Source organism: Paramormyrops kingsleyae, chromosome 13 (assembly GCF_048594095.1).
Source record: "Paramormyrops kingsleyae isolate MSU_618 chromosome 13, PKINGS_0.4, whole genome shotgun sequence".
In the NCBI taxonomy this organism is placed as follows: domain Eukaryota; kingdom Metazoa; phylum Chordata; class Actinopteri; order Osteoglossiformes; family Mormyridae; genus Paramormyrops; species Paramormyrops kingsleyae.
The window spans coordinates 110,349-125,915 of record NC_132809.1 but is presented as its reverse complement, the minus strand read 5'-3'; the positions used below and the strand labels follow the sequence as shown (position 1 = coordinate 125,915).

At 44.7% G+C, this 15,567-nt stretch overlaps 1 protein-coding gene and 1 long non-coding RNA gene across 2 annotated transcripts; both read right to left on the bottom strand.

Moving 5' to 3' along the window:
- Nucleotides 1–473: 473 nt before the first annotated feature.
- Nucleotides 474–10,234, bottom strand: LOC140578104 (uncharacterized). The gene is made up of 14 exons (XM_072698056.1): nt 10,228–10,234; nt 9,800–9,943; nt 9,405–9,544; nt 9,097–9,301; nt 8,688–8,728; nt 8,318–8,509; nt 7,964–8,228; nt 7,614–7,694; nt 7,270–7,355; nt 6,200–6,263; nt 1,417–1,483; nt 1,047–1,201; nt 824–934; nt 474–642 (listed from the first exon to the last, which is right to left on the bottom strand). The coding sequence occupies exons 3-10, from the start codon at nt 9,504–9,506 to the stop codon at nt 6,252–6,254; spliced, it is 984 nt and encodes a 327-aa protein (XP_072554157.1). The 5' UTR covers nt 9,507–9,544; nt 9,800–9,943; nt 10,228–10,234; the 3' UTR covers nt 474–642; nt 824–934; nt 1,047–1,201; nt 1,417–1,483; nt 6,200–6,251.
- Nucleotides 10,235–10,244: 10 nt separating this feature from the next.
- On the bottom strand, nt 10,245–14,004 carry LOC140578106 (uncharacterized). The gene is made up of 3 exons (XR_011982114.1): nt 13,348–14,004; nt 11,392–11,542; nt 10,245–10,413 (listed from the first exon to the last, which is right to left on the bottom strand). It is a non-coding gene; the product is annotated as an uncharacterized lncRNA (long non-coding RNA).
- Between the last annotated feature and the right edge of the window lie 1,563 nt (nt 14,005–15,567).

Below are 15,567 nucleotides of genomic sequence, written 5' to 3'. Positions count from 1 at the left end.
TAATATAGTTTCAATCCGATATCGATGTAATGCTTGTCTGTGATGATTGGTTAACATATTGATTGGTGTATTAATATAGCCGGAAAGTAATAAAACCCATTGCAATCAAGTATACAGTGCCTTATAAAAGTATTCAGTTATCATAATTTTACTCAATTACAAAGGATAGTTAAACGTTTTCCAAATGAGCATTTTATTGCATTTCCAAAGGCACTGTAACTTATTTCTGTGCCAACATTAAAATTAAATAAACTTATGATTTAATGTCGATATGAGATGACAAATTATTCACAAATGATACAGAGGTGCCACTCATTTCCACATACAGTAACTCATCACAATTGGGTGCCACTGTGCTTTTTAATGAAAAGCTGATAAAACTTAAAATGTGGTTCGGTCATGTGTGTAGTCTGTGTGTAGACAAGGAAACAGAGGCATAGTAGCTGTTATTTTTTTATTCCAAAGTCATCCAATTTGCTATTTTCCTTACATACCCACCCATTCACTCACTCACTCACTGACCCACTCATTCACCCCCCACCCACCCATTCACACACCCAAGTCTTCCGTAAGGTGTTTGCAGAACTCGCTGCAGAACCCAGGCTGTGTGAAGTTCCCCTCGTCTTCCACGCCCAATGTAGCCTATGGGACAATAAATAATAAGCAAGCATACTTAGTATCAAAACAGAGCAACAATGTTTTTCATTGCATACTTTCAAGAAAATATTCAGGACCTGACACACAATAAATTGTTCTGGTGACTTTCTTTTTGCAACCACTGACTTCAGCAACAATTGTCAACATTCTTACACAGTATGCATACCTGGTAAGCTGTTCTTATAAGTCTCTAGACAGTGCTGGCAGCATTCCAGGCGATACAATCGTCGGAATTGTGCTTGATAGGCCGCACTGTACAGTTTCCATGGGACTACACCTGTAGGTTTCAAATTTAAGAATGATTCATTAGAGTAAAATCCCTTGTTAATGGGAATACAAACATCCTAACTCAAAGGGTATTCAAATATCATAATATGTTTTATACCTACTGTCAAGCCACTGAAAATGCGCTCGGGCACGGAATGTTTCCCTTCCGACTAAGTCCCAAAAAAAGGTGACAAACAAGTGACAGCTTTAAAAAAGCTTTGTCACCCTCGAACAGGACTACTTCTAAAAGGATATCCTCCAGGACGTCGAGGGGGATCTGTGAAAGAAATCATACAAGCACGCAAATATTATTTTACAATAGTTCTGTAATATAACAAAAACAGACAAAAATAGCATGACTTCTACATTCCAACTCCAACTGCTTAAAATGAAGCTCATTGTTTTCACATTTTTGTAGGGTACAGCACAGTAAGCACAGAGAAAAAAAGAGAAAAACAGCAGGTTCAGCTGTAAGATCAGCTACATAAATACCTGTTCAATGGAGATGCAACCCATTCCTCCTCCTCTACCATCTGTGCTTTCAACACATTGAATTTTCCTAAAAGAAATTATATTGTCACAACTATTGTAAAACTATGACATATTGTAATGGTATCACATAGAGTTGACTCCACCTGAGGGCACAGGTGTAAAACAATTTGATCACGTTGGGCACCAGACCTGGAAAAAGGCAGTCATGATACTACCAGCTTGTCAGACTGAAAGGCTTATATGCATATGGGTCAGAACAATGCATCAGAGTGATAAATATTACAGCATCAACTTTGTAAGGTGTATCAATCCCCACTAGGGTTGTAACGGTATACCGGTATGGCGGTTTATTGTGATATTGACATGTACGATTATCATATCATGCACATTTGCCTATCCTCCTTGGATTGCCACCTTATCGTGGTGGAGGGGTTTGCGTGCCTCCGTGAACCTGGGGGCTAGGTTGTCGGGGGCAATAGCCCCTGGTAGGGTCTCCCAAGGCAAAAAGGTCCCAGGGGAGGGGCCAGACAAAGAGCAATCCAAAAGAACCCTATGAAAAAGTATAATACCAAAGTCCCGTTTCCCTCGCCCGGACTAGGGTCACCGGGGCCCCACCCTGGAGCCAGGCCTGGGGGAGGGGCCCGTTGGCGAGCGCCTGGTGGCCGGGCCTTGGCCCGTGGGGCCCGGCCGGGCACAGCCCGAAAGAGGCACGCGGGACTGTCCCCAGGTGGGCCCACCACCCACAAGGGGAATGTCAGGGGTTCGGTGCAGTGTGGATCGGGTGGCGGCCAAGGGAGGCCCTGGCGGTCCGATCCCCGGCTGACAAAACTGGCTTTCGGGACATGGAATGTCACCTCTCTGGTGGGGAAGGAGCCTGAGCTTGTGCGGGAGGTTGAGAGGTATCGGCTAGATATAGTCGGGCTCACCTCAACGCATAGCTTGGGTTCTGGAACCAATCTCCTGGAGAGGGGCTGGACGCTCTTTTACTCTGGAGTTGCGGCAGGTGAGCGACGCCGGGCTGGGGTGGGGCTATTGGTGGCCCCACAGCTCGGTGCATTAACACCGGAGTTTACCCCGGTGAACGAGAGGGCTGTTTCCCTGCGCCTTCGGGTCGGGGATAGGTCTCTGACTGTCATCTGCGCTTATGCGCCGAATGTCAGTTCGGAGTACCCGGCCTTCTTGGATTCCCTTAGCGGTATGCTATTTGGTGTGCCGCGGGGGGATTCCATCGTTTTGCTGGGGGACTTCAACGCTCACGTGGGCAATGACAGTGTGACCTGGAAGGGGGTGATTGGGAGGAACGGCCTCCCTGATCTGAATCCGAGTGGTGTTCTGTTATTGGACTTCTGTGCAATGCATGGTTTGTCCATAACGAACACCATGTTCGAGCATAAGGGTGTCCATAAGTGGACATGGTACGAACAGGCCCGGGGCTACAGGTCAATGATCGATTTTATAATCGTATCAACTGATCTGCGGCCCTCCGTCTTGGACACTCGGGTAAAGAGAGGGGCAGAGCTGTCAACTGATCACCACCTGGTGATGAGTTGGCTCAGGTGGCGGGGGAGGAAGCCGGTCAGACCCGGTAGGCCCAAGCGCATAGTGAGGGTCTGCTGGGAACGTCTGGCAGAGGCTCCTGTTCGCTGGAGCTTTAACTCGTGCCTCCGGCAGAATTCCGACTGCATGCCGGGGGAGGTAGGGGACATTGAGTCCGAATGGACACTGTTCCGGACCTCCATTGTGGAAGCGGCCGTACGGAGCTGTGGCTGCAGGGTGGTCGGTGCCTGTCGTGGCGGTAACCCCCGTACCCGATGGTGGACACCAGAGGTGAGGGGGGCCGTGAAGCTGAAGAAGGAGGCTTACCGGGAATTATTAGCCCGGGGGTCTCCGGAGGCAGCTGACGGGTACCGGCGGGCCAGGCGGAACGCGGCTCGGGCGGTCGCAGAAGCAAAAACCCGGGCGTGGGAGGAGTTCGGTGAGGCCATGGAAAGCGACTTTCGGTCGGCCTCAAAAAGGTTCTGGCAAACCATACGGAGTATCAGGAGGGGGAAGCAGCTCCTGGTTCCTACTATTTATAGTGGGGGGGGGGGGCTGTTGACCTCACCTGGGGACATCATCCGGAGGTGGAAGGAATACTTTGAGGACCTCCTCAACCCTGCCTCAGATACATCTACGCATACTGCCTTTGAGACATCTGAGGGCACAGAGCCCGAGGGTGCTTGGGGGGGCTTGCCCATCACTGAGGCTGAGGTGGCCGGGGTGGTTAAGCAACTCCGTGGTGGCCGGGCCCCGGGGGTGGACGAGGTCCGCCCGGAGTACCTGAGGGCTCTAGATGTTGTGGGGCTGTCGTGGCTGACACGCCTTCTCAACAGCGCGTGGAGGTCAGGGACAGTGCCGCTGGATTGGCAGACCGGGGTGGTGGTCCCCTTATTTAAGAAAGGGGACCGGAGGGTGTGTTCCAACTACAGGGGGATCACACTTCTCAGCCTCCCTGGGAAAGTCTATTCCGGGGTACTAGAGAGGAGGGTGAGATCGATAGTCGAATCTCGGATTCAAGAGGAACAATGCGGTTTTCGTCCTGGCCGTGGAACGCTGGACCAGCTTTATACCCTTGCAAGGGTACTGGAGGGGGCCTGGGAGTTTGACTATCCAGTCTACATGTGTTTTGTGGATTTGGAAAAGGCCTACGACCGGGTTCCCCGAGGTGCTCTGTGGGGGGTGCTTCGGGAATATGGGGTCCGGGGTCCACTGTTGTGGGCGATCCGGTCCCTGTACGAACGGAGCAGAAGCTTGGTCCGCATTTCCGGCAATAAGTCGGACGTGTTCCAGGTGCGTGTTGGGCTCCGCCAGGGCTGCCCTTTGTCATCGGTCCTGTTTATTATATTTATGGACAGGATTTCTAGGCGCAGCCAAGGCGTTGAAGGTGTCCAGTTTGGTGGCCTCAGGATTGCCTCGCTGCTTTTTGCAGACGATGTCGTCCTGCTGGCTCCATCAGCTGGGGATCTCCAGCAGGCACTGGGGCGGTTCGCAGCCGAGTGCGAAGCGGCAGGGATGAGGATTAGCACCTCGAAGTCCGAGACCATGGTTCTCAGCCGGAAACGGGTGGTTTGCCCTCTTCGGGTTGGGGAAGACGTACTGCCTCAAGTGGGGGAGTTTAAGTATCTCGGGGTCTTGTTCTCGAGTGAGGGTAGGCGAGATCGGGAGCTGGATAGACGGATCGGAGCGGCGTCTGCAGTTCTGCAGGCGCTTAACCGGTCCGTCGTGGCTAAGAAAGAACTAAGCCAAAAAGCCAAGCTCTCGATCTATTGGTCCATCTTTGTCCCTACCCTCACCTATGGTCATGAGCTATGGGTAATGACCGAAAGAACGAGATCGCGAATACAAGCGGCCGAAATGAGGTTTCTCCGCAGGGTGTCTGGGCTCTCCCTTAGGGATAGGGTGAGAAGTTCGGACATCCGGGAGGGCCTCAGAGTAGAACCGCTGCTCCTTCACGTCGAAAGGAGCCAGTTGAGGTGGTTTGGACATCTGGTGCGGATGCCTCCTGGGCGGATACCCGGAGAGGTTTTCCGTGCATGTCCTACAGGGAGGAGGCCCCGGGGCAGGCCCAGGACTCGCTGGAGGGATTATATCTCTCGGCTGGCCTGGGAACGCCTCGGTGTCCCCCCCGAGGAGCTGGTGGGGTTAGCTGGGGAGAGGGAGGTCTGGGTGCCTCTACTGAAGCTGCTACCCCCGCGACCCGAACTCCGGAAAAGCGGCAGATGATGGATGGATGGATGGATGGTTTGGAAAAAAAAAAAAGAAACCAGATCTCACCTGCGCTGCTGTGTATATGCAACTTCTTTCCGCTTTACTGCTTAGACTCCACCCATAAATGCACAGCGGCGAAAATGTCCGATAGTGGCTGCAAATTCTAATCTCTATTTCCCGCCGAAAAAAAAATTAAAATCTGCAGTATGGGAATATTTTGGGTATCCGAAAAATGATCGTGGGGTGGATATCCAGTTTGCAAGAAATGTGGACGAACAGTGGCCGCAAAAGGAGGAAATACGTCGAACATGTTCTCCCATATTCGCGAACACCATCCCTCCGTGAAGATAAAGGTAAGTTCCATTTATAACTTAAAGCCGTATTATTTCTGTGATGCAGAGGGAATCCCGGAATCCAGTCATGTAATTGGAGTCAATTACAGTATAATTCAGATGCCACGTAAAATGTCCGATTTGATAGATAGATGGATGAATAAATCAAAATATAGCTGTGCAGCAAATTAAATCGCGATGTGCGTCTGTGAATATACAGCGCAAAAAGGCTGCCGCTTGCTCATTAACCAACTACCCCCCCCACACACACACACACACAGCGGCACAGATGATTATTTTGTCCTCCAGGTTCGTGTGCCGCCCCCCATAGAATCCCTCCCGGCGCCCTCCCAACTTCATCCCTTATCGTCTCCGCTCGCCCATCCTCTAGAAAAACGCTTTATTTAGATTATTTTTGTTTTCCTCCAAGTTCGTGTGCCGCCCCCCACGTGACATGAAAAAGTGCCGCCCCGGGCGGCTGCCCCGTTCGCCCATGCCTAAAACCGCCACTGCATGATGGTCATGGTTTTTAAAGCGTCTGCTGTCTCATTTACTATGTGAAGACGTGAACACATGAACATATCCAGAGCTACTCTCAAGAGAACACTTAATGATCATTTTATAATTTTATTTAAAAGAATAATCATCAAATACACTAACTGAAAACTCATAGGTGTTTAGTACAAGTGGACACATTCTCTCACCTCAGCGGTCAAGATTGAGCCCTGAAAATCTCAACATGCTTACATTTCTTCATCATAACCTGACCTGAAAAAAAGCAAAGAAATGCATGCTGCTATGATAATCTCAGGAAAATATTAACAAACATGACCCTGCACATATTGCTCTCCCATATATGCTGTTAAAGAGGAAGGACAGTTTGATTTATTCTTGTCTAATATAAAGAGAAATAACTTATTCCTTATTTTGTTCAAATGGGAGATGCGCAGCTTTATTTTATTTATTTTTCCCCCAAAAGTTAGACTCATACTTCCATAAGTTTTTTTTATTTTCATTAAAAAAAAGTTTGTTACAATAAACCATGTTCATCCAAAAACCATATCTCTTTTTATTCATTTAAGGGTCATTGTAGCTGATGATTATACTAATAATAATGATAGTTTAATACCGTATACCACGAAACCGTGATATTTTCTGAGACGATTATCATACCGTGAAAATCTCATACCGTTACAACCCTAATCCCCACCTTCAGATCAGATCACTAAGACCAATTAATCTGACTCCATTAAATTATGCTGCTGTTTGTAATAGGGTCAGTGGTGGCCTAATGGTTAGGGAAGTGCACTTGTAATCGAAAGGTGCCACTGAAGTACCCTGAGCAAGGTACCACCCCCAAGCACTGCTCTCCTCTGCAATGTCATGGTGTCATATAGGTTAAATGCAGAGTACACATTTTGTTGTTGTGCACTGTGTGCTGTGGTGTGTCAATGACAACTAATCACTTCACTTATATGCCATGCACTACGAGGCATCACAGAAAATATTTAAAAAGTATGACACAAAAGGAATTGTATTACTGATTAATGAATAGTTTGTTTCCAAGTTATAAATAATATAATAACCGATACATTAGATGTTAAAAGTTATAACACCCATAAACAATGACAACTGTATTACATGAAATGGTTGCCAATTGTTAAATGGTTTCCAAATTTGCGACTAAGAGAGCCCATGCGGCAATCAATCAAATGAGTCAATCAATATATAAACAAACAAACAAATACGGAGGAACAAAACATAAAACATGCACCTCTGAGTCTCTGATTTCCGATCGGGCACTTGTGTGCTCCAGATGTGGTAGTCCCCAGCAGTCATCACTGCACACTGGTAGATCTCCTGTCATACATACCAAACCATGCATGAAAATATTAACCAAATAAGTGTTTCACCACATTTCTGTGATACTGAGCCATCTTATGAAGCATATAACACTTTCTTAGGGTGGCTGAAGGTTGGTACTGTATACATTTAGCTGCAGATCAAGTACCCACTGCAAACATACATAAGTATACATATTCTAAAAAACATGGATGTGTTAAGGTTTTTATTAAGTTGTACAACCAGGCCCTCAAAAAATATATATTGTCCTCATACCAGGGGATGCTGCAGTTGTCATACCATGAGCTGGTGCTGCTGTTGTTGTTTGTGCTTGTTCGGCTGGTGCTTCAGCTGGTGCTGCAAAAAAGCACATTTTAAACCAAATGATTTAGAATGAGTTAATCGGTTGTACTGCATGCATTTCTCATCAACGCTATGCTGTCTAGCATTTCTGACAGATTTGTAAGTTATAGCTTTATGATCTTTCAAATTGCAAAATAAACATGAGGAATCACCTACAATTAAAAGACAAATATAACTTCACGGCACCGGACAGCAAAATTACATAAACATGACATAAACATGACATTACCACTAATAATTTAGAATGAGGGTGGAATACATACCCAAAACTGTCTGACCATTGGAATTTAACTGTATGTCCACTCCTTTGCCCAATCTCTTCTTCATGCTTTCTATAGTTCTTGAATTTCTAGCATTGTTGTAGTGATACAAAATATTTTGCATCAAAAAGACATGCGATGAGGGAGTCATCATGTCGAGAAAATGATTGTTTTGCTTCATTTCTTGTTGAAGTCTCGTTACCAGGTCCATCCGTGAGCCTTTGGGGTCTATGCCACACTGTCGGCACAGAGCACGCACAGCTTCCATCTATAATGAACATTAGTATAGTTGGTCTAGCGTGGTTCAAAAACACACATCTTTGACAAAACTGACAAAAATTGACTTAAGTTCAGTACGTTGACCTTAAGAAGTTCATCAGTCAGTCGGTCCTCTGTGGTTAAACTCAGATTCCTCCTTTGCACTACAAGCAGAATACACTTTTTTGTATTCAGTGTTGAGTACAACATCCCTATCTCTTGTGTGAGGACCAATCCACGGAGCCCAGCTATGGTAACTGGGATGGACGACAAATGGGTTTGACTTGTTGCCTTTAAATGATGTTAGAAAATATTATTAACATAACAGTACATTATTCCACGATAAACAAAGTAAATGCTAGAATACTGTCATCCCACCTAGAACATTGTGCAGACTGTACTTACTTGGGACCAACCCACGGCTGATCATTTCAAGGGAAACCATCTCCCAGAAATTTTCAACACTTACCTTTCCATCAAAAGTCTGAGATGGTTCCTCAATGCTGCTCACTAAGGAAAGCAAGAACATAAGAACATAAGAACATAAGAAATTTACAAACGAGAGGAGGCCATTCGGCCCATCAAGCTCGTTTGGGGAGAACTTAGCTAATATCTCAGAGTTGTTAAAATCTTATCTAGCTCTGATTTAAAGGAACCCATGGTTTTAGCTTCCACTACAATAGCAGGAAGACTATTCCATACTCTGACTACACGCTGTGTAAAGAAGTGCTTCCTCAAATTTGTTTTAAAATGTTCTCCCGCTAATTTCCACTTAAAGTAAGCAAGACTTAAGTAAGCATGTTCCAAACAGTCATAGCTGGATATGTGGTGCTTGAAACAATGTAAGACTAAGAAAATGAATAACTGTGTTCACTTACCAGGCATGCGAAAAACGCCCTTCTCATGAAGGTCCATCACAACAGATACTGGATGATAACCACACGATACACAAGCATATGTGTAACCGAGGTCTGACAGTGCTTCAAAGCTTAAATAAGCCTGCAGGACCCTTTCCCTGGATGGATAGGTTTTACCAGAGGTCTTCTCCAACACATCCATGGCACTCCCTACTGCCTGATGAGTCTGTGAAATTGATGTATGACATTTAAGGGCTTTAGAATATATTATTTTGATAAAGTATTCGTAATTGTTTTAAATGATTAAAACAACAGAACATGGTTCCTACCTGAAGTGTATTGCGTAGAAAATGGCACATGTATATGGACAGAAGTGTGTGGTCATCGAAATTGTGGACACCATCAGTCCACTCCTGGTATCGATATGCCATACCACACCTGTAGCACCATTTTCTGTACACTGAAATTCCTAATGGACACAAGCACCAGTAAATGTTACACATTTATCTTTCACCATTTTACACTGTGACATGTCTCTATACTTTGCACAGTACTAAAAGCCAGTGTATGAAATTCTCAGTAAGCATACAAGTGTGAATTGCTGGGAAGGAGGCTAAGCTGCTGATAGTGGAAGTCATGGCTACACTGACATTTACAGTACATGTAGTGAGTAATGAAATGTTAAAATATCGATAATAAATATTTAAATAAAGAGAGAACATACCTTCTATGACATCAGTGATTGTTAGGATTTTAGCCTTAGATGTAATCAGCACAGGTTCGCTTAGAGGAGTGGGCTCTAAACATTCTGAGCAAAAGGTTTCTGATGGTATGAAGTGCACAGGGAAATGAATGGTCTTGACCACGTCTGAGGGGAAAATCGCAGGCAGTTTCTTCTTATGAAAAATGTATTGAACCATCCGCGACAGATTTTTTGCCTTCAGGTGGGTATGGAGCTCCTTCTTCTAGGTCAAAACTTTCCATGTCAATTGGAAAATGTTCTGTGATGTTCTCCTCCACACTTCTGGTTTTTCTGAAGAGTGCCTGGTCTGTTTCAAATAAATGCCACTTGGCAACATATTTAGGTATGCATGACTGCCTTGGGTTCGCGCAAGGACAATGCTATGAAATGATTTTAGAATTGTACCTTACCACCACTCTGCCAAGCCGGCTGTAATAGGAGATAGTTGACTCGTATACAGAAATGTGCTTTTTGGAGGGGGGTCCACGCACAGTCACCAGACAGGACAACGGGACTCCTGCATCATTTGCTTCTCTCTGACGTACCAAACACCTTTCCTTTTTGTCTTCCCCAAACCACTTGTCATGTACCATCACCTGCAAAACATCCTCTGTAAGTGATGGAGTGTCCATTTTGGCTGGAGGGCAGTACACGAGGGACTGAATGTGGTGGCACTCAAATGGACGAAGGTTTGACTTCTCTGCAAACTCTGCATTAATTCTGCAGATATCCAGCTCACACATTGTTTTTTGGTCAGGACCCCATGTCCTTTTAATGACACGTACTGGTGTGCTGGGTGCTATAAAAGACTTTGCTACTGCAAACACTCCATTTGTGTAATCAACACACTGAGCACTGAGGTGGTTCTGTGCCGTAATGTCCATTTTGATGGGAGTGTGACGTCTTCGAAGATGTATCCGTAGGTTCCGTCTATTAAGGATTAGGCCACAGCTAGTACACTTCACTGTTTTCTGCTTTCTTTGGGTGAGGGGGTGGTAGTGCTGGTGCTGCTGAGGAGCCAGGATCAGAGGAACATGAAGAAAGTGAGGGGTGGAGGATGGGGACTGGGGGAGGGGGACATGCAGCTTCAGAAGCAGTAAAGGAGGGAGCAGGAGAGGCGGGAGGTGACTGATGCGCTTCCGTTGTGGTTGGCTTGGTTTCACTGATGCATTGGGATACATGATGTTTAAACTGGTCTTTGCGTATTATTGTTTGGCTGCAATAAAGACAATGAAAGTGTCCTGTGGGTCTGCAATAATTGTTGCATTTGCTGATGAAGAAACCTGCAAGACGGCAACATGAAGACCAAAGCTATCAACAGAAAAGAAAGGTATACACAGAACGGGACTGGGGGAGTGAGGTCAGGAGTAGCTGATCAGAAAGTTACAGTGTCAAACAAAACACAAACATAGGTAAATTAGCTTACCAATATTCACATGACTTCAGGGACTCCCACTAAGGAACTCCACATCATTTTGTCTATCTTGATTGTAAGAAGTGCATTCTACATTTAAGCATGTGTATGTTTTAAAACCACCAAAATCAATAGACCAATAAACATCATTAGGAATTACCTCTATGCTGTACCGCATGTCTCACGTGGCTCTGAATGTGTGTTGTAAATTTGAATTGTTGGTCAGTTGCATAAGTGCAGCATGGGCATCTGAACACACCATCTAGGCAAAACCTTGTTGCATCAGGACTGGCCTGTAAATGCGTTGGATGCTTTAAAACATAAACAATAAAACATTGTGTAAACTTACTGTTACTCTGAGGTGCACGCTCATTCTAACAACATAACATGCATGCAGAAGTAATGCAGCTTGTAAGGTTATCAGCTGTGATATCGATAAAATATCTTATATAGCATTCATATCATCAGCATTAACTTGAGTATCCTGAGCATCATAATATAGCCTAAACATCTGCATAATTAACAATCATAATATACTATTTTTACATAAATACCATTCAGGTTGTTGGTGTAATTTAATAATATATCGGTCACATACTCCATAACTCTTAAAGCAATTCGGTCATCATAATCAGAAAAACTCAAAAGCACCTGTCATAGTCTGTTTTCTACATATGCATTTGATAAATATTTTGCAATATTGTCATATAATTCTTAGGACATAAGGCCCAGACCTGCGGTCCCCGAAACAAAAGAGAAACAACCTAGCAGCAAAACGTACGGTCTGCGTTTTCTAGTGTTACGCCCTAAAACAAAACATATATACATTATTTATTTATTCAAATTTCATTTTAGTCTATTCAATGTGTTACCCTTCTCATGATCTGAATCTAAGGGCATTTCAAGTCCCAAACTTTTAACTAGAGACACAACAATATTTAAGTAGAGGCATACCCAAGCGAAACAAGAGAAAATGTGAAACAAGCACAACTACTTTAGCCCAAGTTTTTAAAAATGAGAAAAAGCCGTAATCAGTTTAACAGTTTTATTTCAATGTCAAAGAGAAAAAAAACACTTCACCAAAGGCGAAGATCCATCGATAGCGGCTCTGGGTCCCGTCAGTGTAGCACAAAGCTAGCGTGATCTAGGCTGCCATTATCCAAGGAGCAGGGCCAGGCGCGTGCGACCAGTTTGAACAATGCGGGCCAAATAACTGCCTTATGGGATGCGAAGCTTGCGCATGCGCACTGACGCAGACGCGCATTTCAAAATGGCGGCGGCAGCAACAAACGCGAAAGATCTATCTACCTGTATTTTCTTAGTTTTATTCTAAACAAGATGCCCCGATTTCATTTAAATACATTTAATAGCTGTAGGAACTAGTGAGCGGTATTTAGCAACATGCTATGTTAGAATAATGCCATCAAACGTGTCTGTTAAGCATATCACAGCGGACATGCACGGAGGAAACATGGGGTAGAATCAAACAGGCCACAGGCTTTGAGATAGGCTGGCTTCCCAAGCTATTGCCCCCATTTAGCCCGAATGTCATAGACCCCCCCACATCCTGACAGAAAGATGTATTTAGTTGTATTTTGTTATCAGGGTGATCGTCCGTTCGCAGGCCACTTTGGCCATATGGTGTAGTCAAACCGTCGCGGATGTTTACCCGAAACCGGGGCATCAAACGAAGAATAAGGATTCCTTGGACAACCCATTTCAAAATATGGCAGCAACAAACGGAGTGCCCAGTTATTTCAAATAAACCATGACGTTTTTTTAAAGTATTGAGGCACTTTTCTACCAATGTGAATAATAAACATTTTAGACAAAAAAAATCAACGAATAACGCTGGTAATTCGTTGTCAAAATGAGCGTACGGCATTAGCCCAGAAGAGGGGTGGCAATTTGCATATGTGAAAGCCTATGTGAATGAGACACAGGTCCCAAACTTTTAACTAGAGACACAATATTTAAGTAGAGGCATACCCAAGCGAAACAAGAGAAAGTGTGAAACAAGCACAACTACTTTAGCCCAAGTTTTTAAAAATGAGAAAAAGCCGTAATCAGTTTAACAGTTTTATTTCAATGTCAAAGAGAAAAAAAAACACTTCACCAAAGGCGAAGATCCATCCATAGCGGCTCTGGGTCCCGTCAGTGTAGCACAAAGCTAGCGTGATCTAGGCTGCCATTATCCAAGGAGCAGGGCCAGGCGCGTGCCACCCGTTTGAACAATGCGGGCGAAATAACTGCCTTATGGGATGCGAAGCTTGCGCATGCGCAGTGACGCAGACGCGCCTTTCAAAATGGCGGCGGCAGCAACACACGCGAAAGATCGATCTCCTGTATTTTCTTAGTTTTATTCTAAACAAGATGCCCCGATTTCATTTAAATACATTTAATAGCTGTAGGAACTAGTGAGCGGTATTTAGCAACATGCTATGTTAGAATAATGCCATCAAACGTGTCTGTTAAGCATATCACAGCGGACATACACGGAGGAAACATGGGGTAGAATCAAACAGGCCACAGGCTTTGAGATAGGCTGGCTCCCCAAGCTATTGCCCCCATTTAGCCCGAATGTCATAGACCTGCCCCGCCCCACATCCTGACAAAGATGTATTTAGTTGTATTTTGTTATCAGGGTGATCGTCCGTTCGCAGGCCACTTTGGCCATGTGGTGTAGTCATAAACCGTCGCGGATGTTTACCCGAAACCGGGGCATCAAACAAAGAATAAGGATTCCTTAGACAACCCATTTCAAAATATGGCAGCAACAAACGGAGTGCCCAGTTATTTCAAATAAACCATGACCTTTTTTTAAAGTATTGAAGCACTTTTCTACCAATGTGAATAATAAACATTTTAGACAAAAAAAATCAACGAATAACGCTGGCAATTCGTTGTCAAAATGAGCGTACGGCATTAGCCCAGAAGAGGGGTGGCAATTTGCATATGTGAAAGCCTATGTGAATGAGACACAGGTCCCAAACTTTTAACTAGAGACACAATATTTAAGTAGAGGCATACCCAAGCGAAACAAGAGAAAGTGTGAAACAAGCACAACTATTTTAGCGGTGAGGGTAAAATGCGGACCGTTTACAAACAGCGGATTCCGTGTTTAATAGTGTTGAGGCAATGTTTTCTAGCCATTTAAGAAAGGCAGCAAAGGTTTTTTTTTATACCTTTAAACATTAACAAAAACCGCTAATGTCTTTTCTTTAAAATTTTCAAGTCTATTTCTGTCTGGTTTTTCGCGATAAGTTGCGTGAACGCCTGAGTTAGTGTGTTTTTGGGGCTTGGATACACATCGAGGTCCTGACAGAAATAATTATGTCTGCTTTCACAAACCTAAAGTTAAACTTTAAAGCCCATCGGCGTGTGTGTGTGTGTGTGTGTGTGTGCTTGTGCACATGAGCACAAGCACATGGTTCAATGTAACTGTAGCAGCTTATTCCATTCATTCATTGTGCACATACACACATACACTCACCTAAAGGATTATTAGGAACACCATACTAATATGGTGTTTGACCCCCTTTCGCCTTCAGAACTGCCTTAATTCTACGTGGCATTGATTCAACAAGGTGCTGAAAGCATTCTTTAGAAATGTTGGCCCATATTGATAGGATAGCATCTTGCAGTTGATGGAGATTTGTGGGATGCACATCCAGGGCACGAAGCTCCCGTTCCAACACATCCCGAAGATGCTCTATTGGGTTGAGATCTGGTGACTGTTGGGGCCATTGTAGTACAGTGAACTCACTGTCATGTTCAAGAAATCAATTTGAAATGATACGAGCTTTGTGACATGGTGCATTATCCTGCTGGAAGTAGCCATCAGAGGATGGGTACATGGTGGTCATAAAGGGATGGACATGGTCAGAAACAATGCTCAGGTAGGCCGTGGCATTTAAACGATGCCCAATTGGCACTAAGGGGCCTAAAGTGTGCCAAGAAAACATCCCCCACACCATTACACCACCACCAGCAGCCTGCACAGTGGTAACAAGGCATGATGGATCCATGTTCTCATTCTGTTTACGCCAAATTCTGACTCTACCATTTGAATGTCTCAACAGAAATCGAGACTCATCAGACCAGGCAACATTTTTCCAGTCTTCAACTGTCCAATTTTGGTGAGCTCGTGCAAATTGTAGCCTCTTTTTCCTATTTGTAGTGGAGATGAGTGGTACCCGGTGGGGTCTTCTGCTGTTGTAGCCCATCCGCCTCAAGGTTGTGCGTGTTGTGGCTTCACAAATGCTTTGCTGCATACCTCGGTTGTAACGAGTGGTTATTTCAGCCAACCACTCAGTTGGTTTTTGGACTTTCAGTT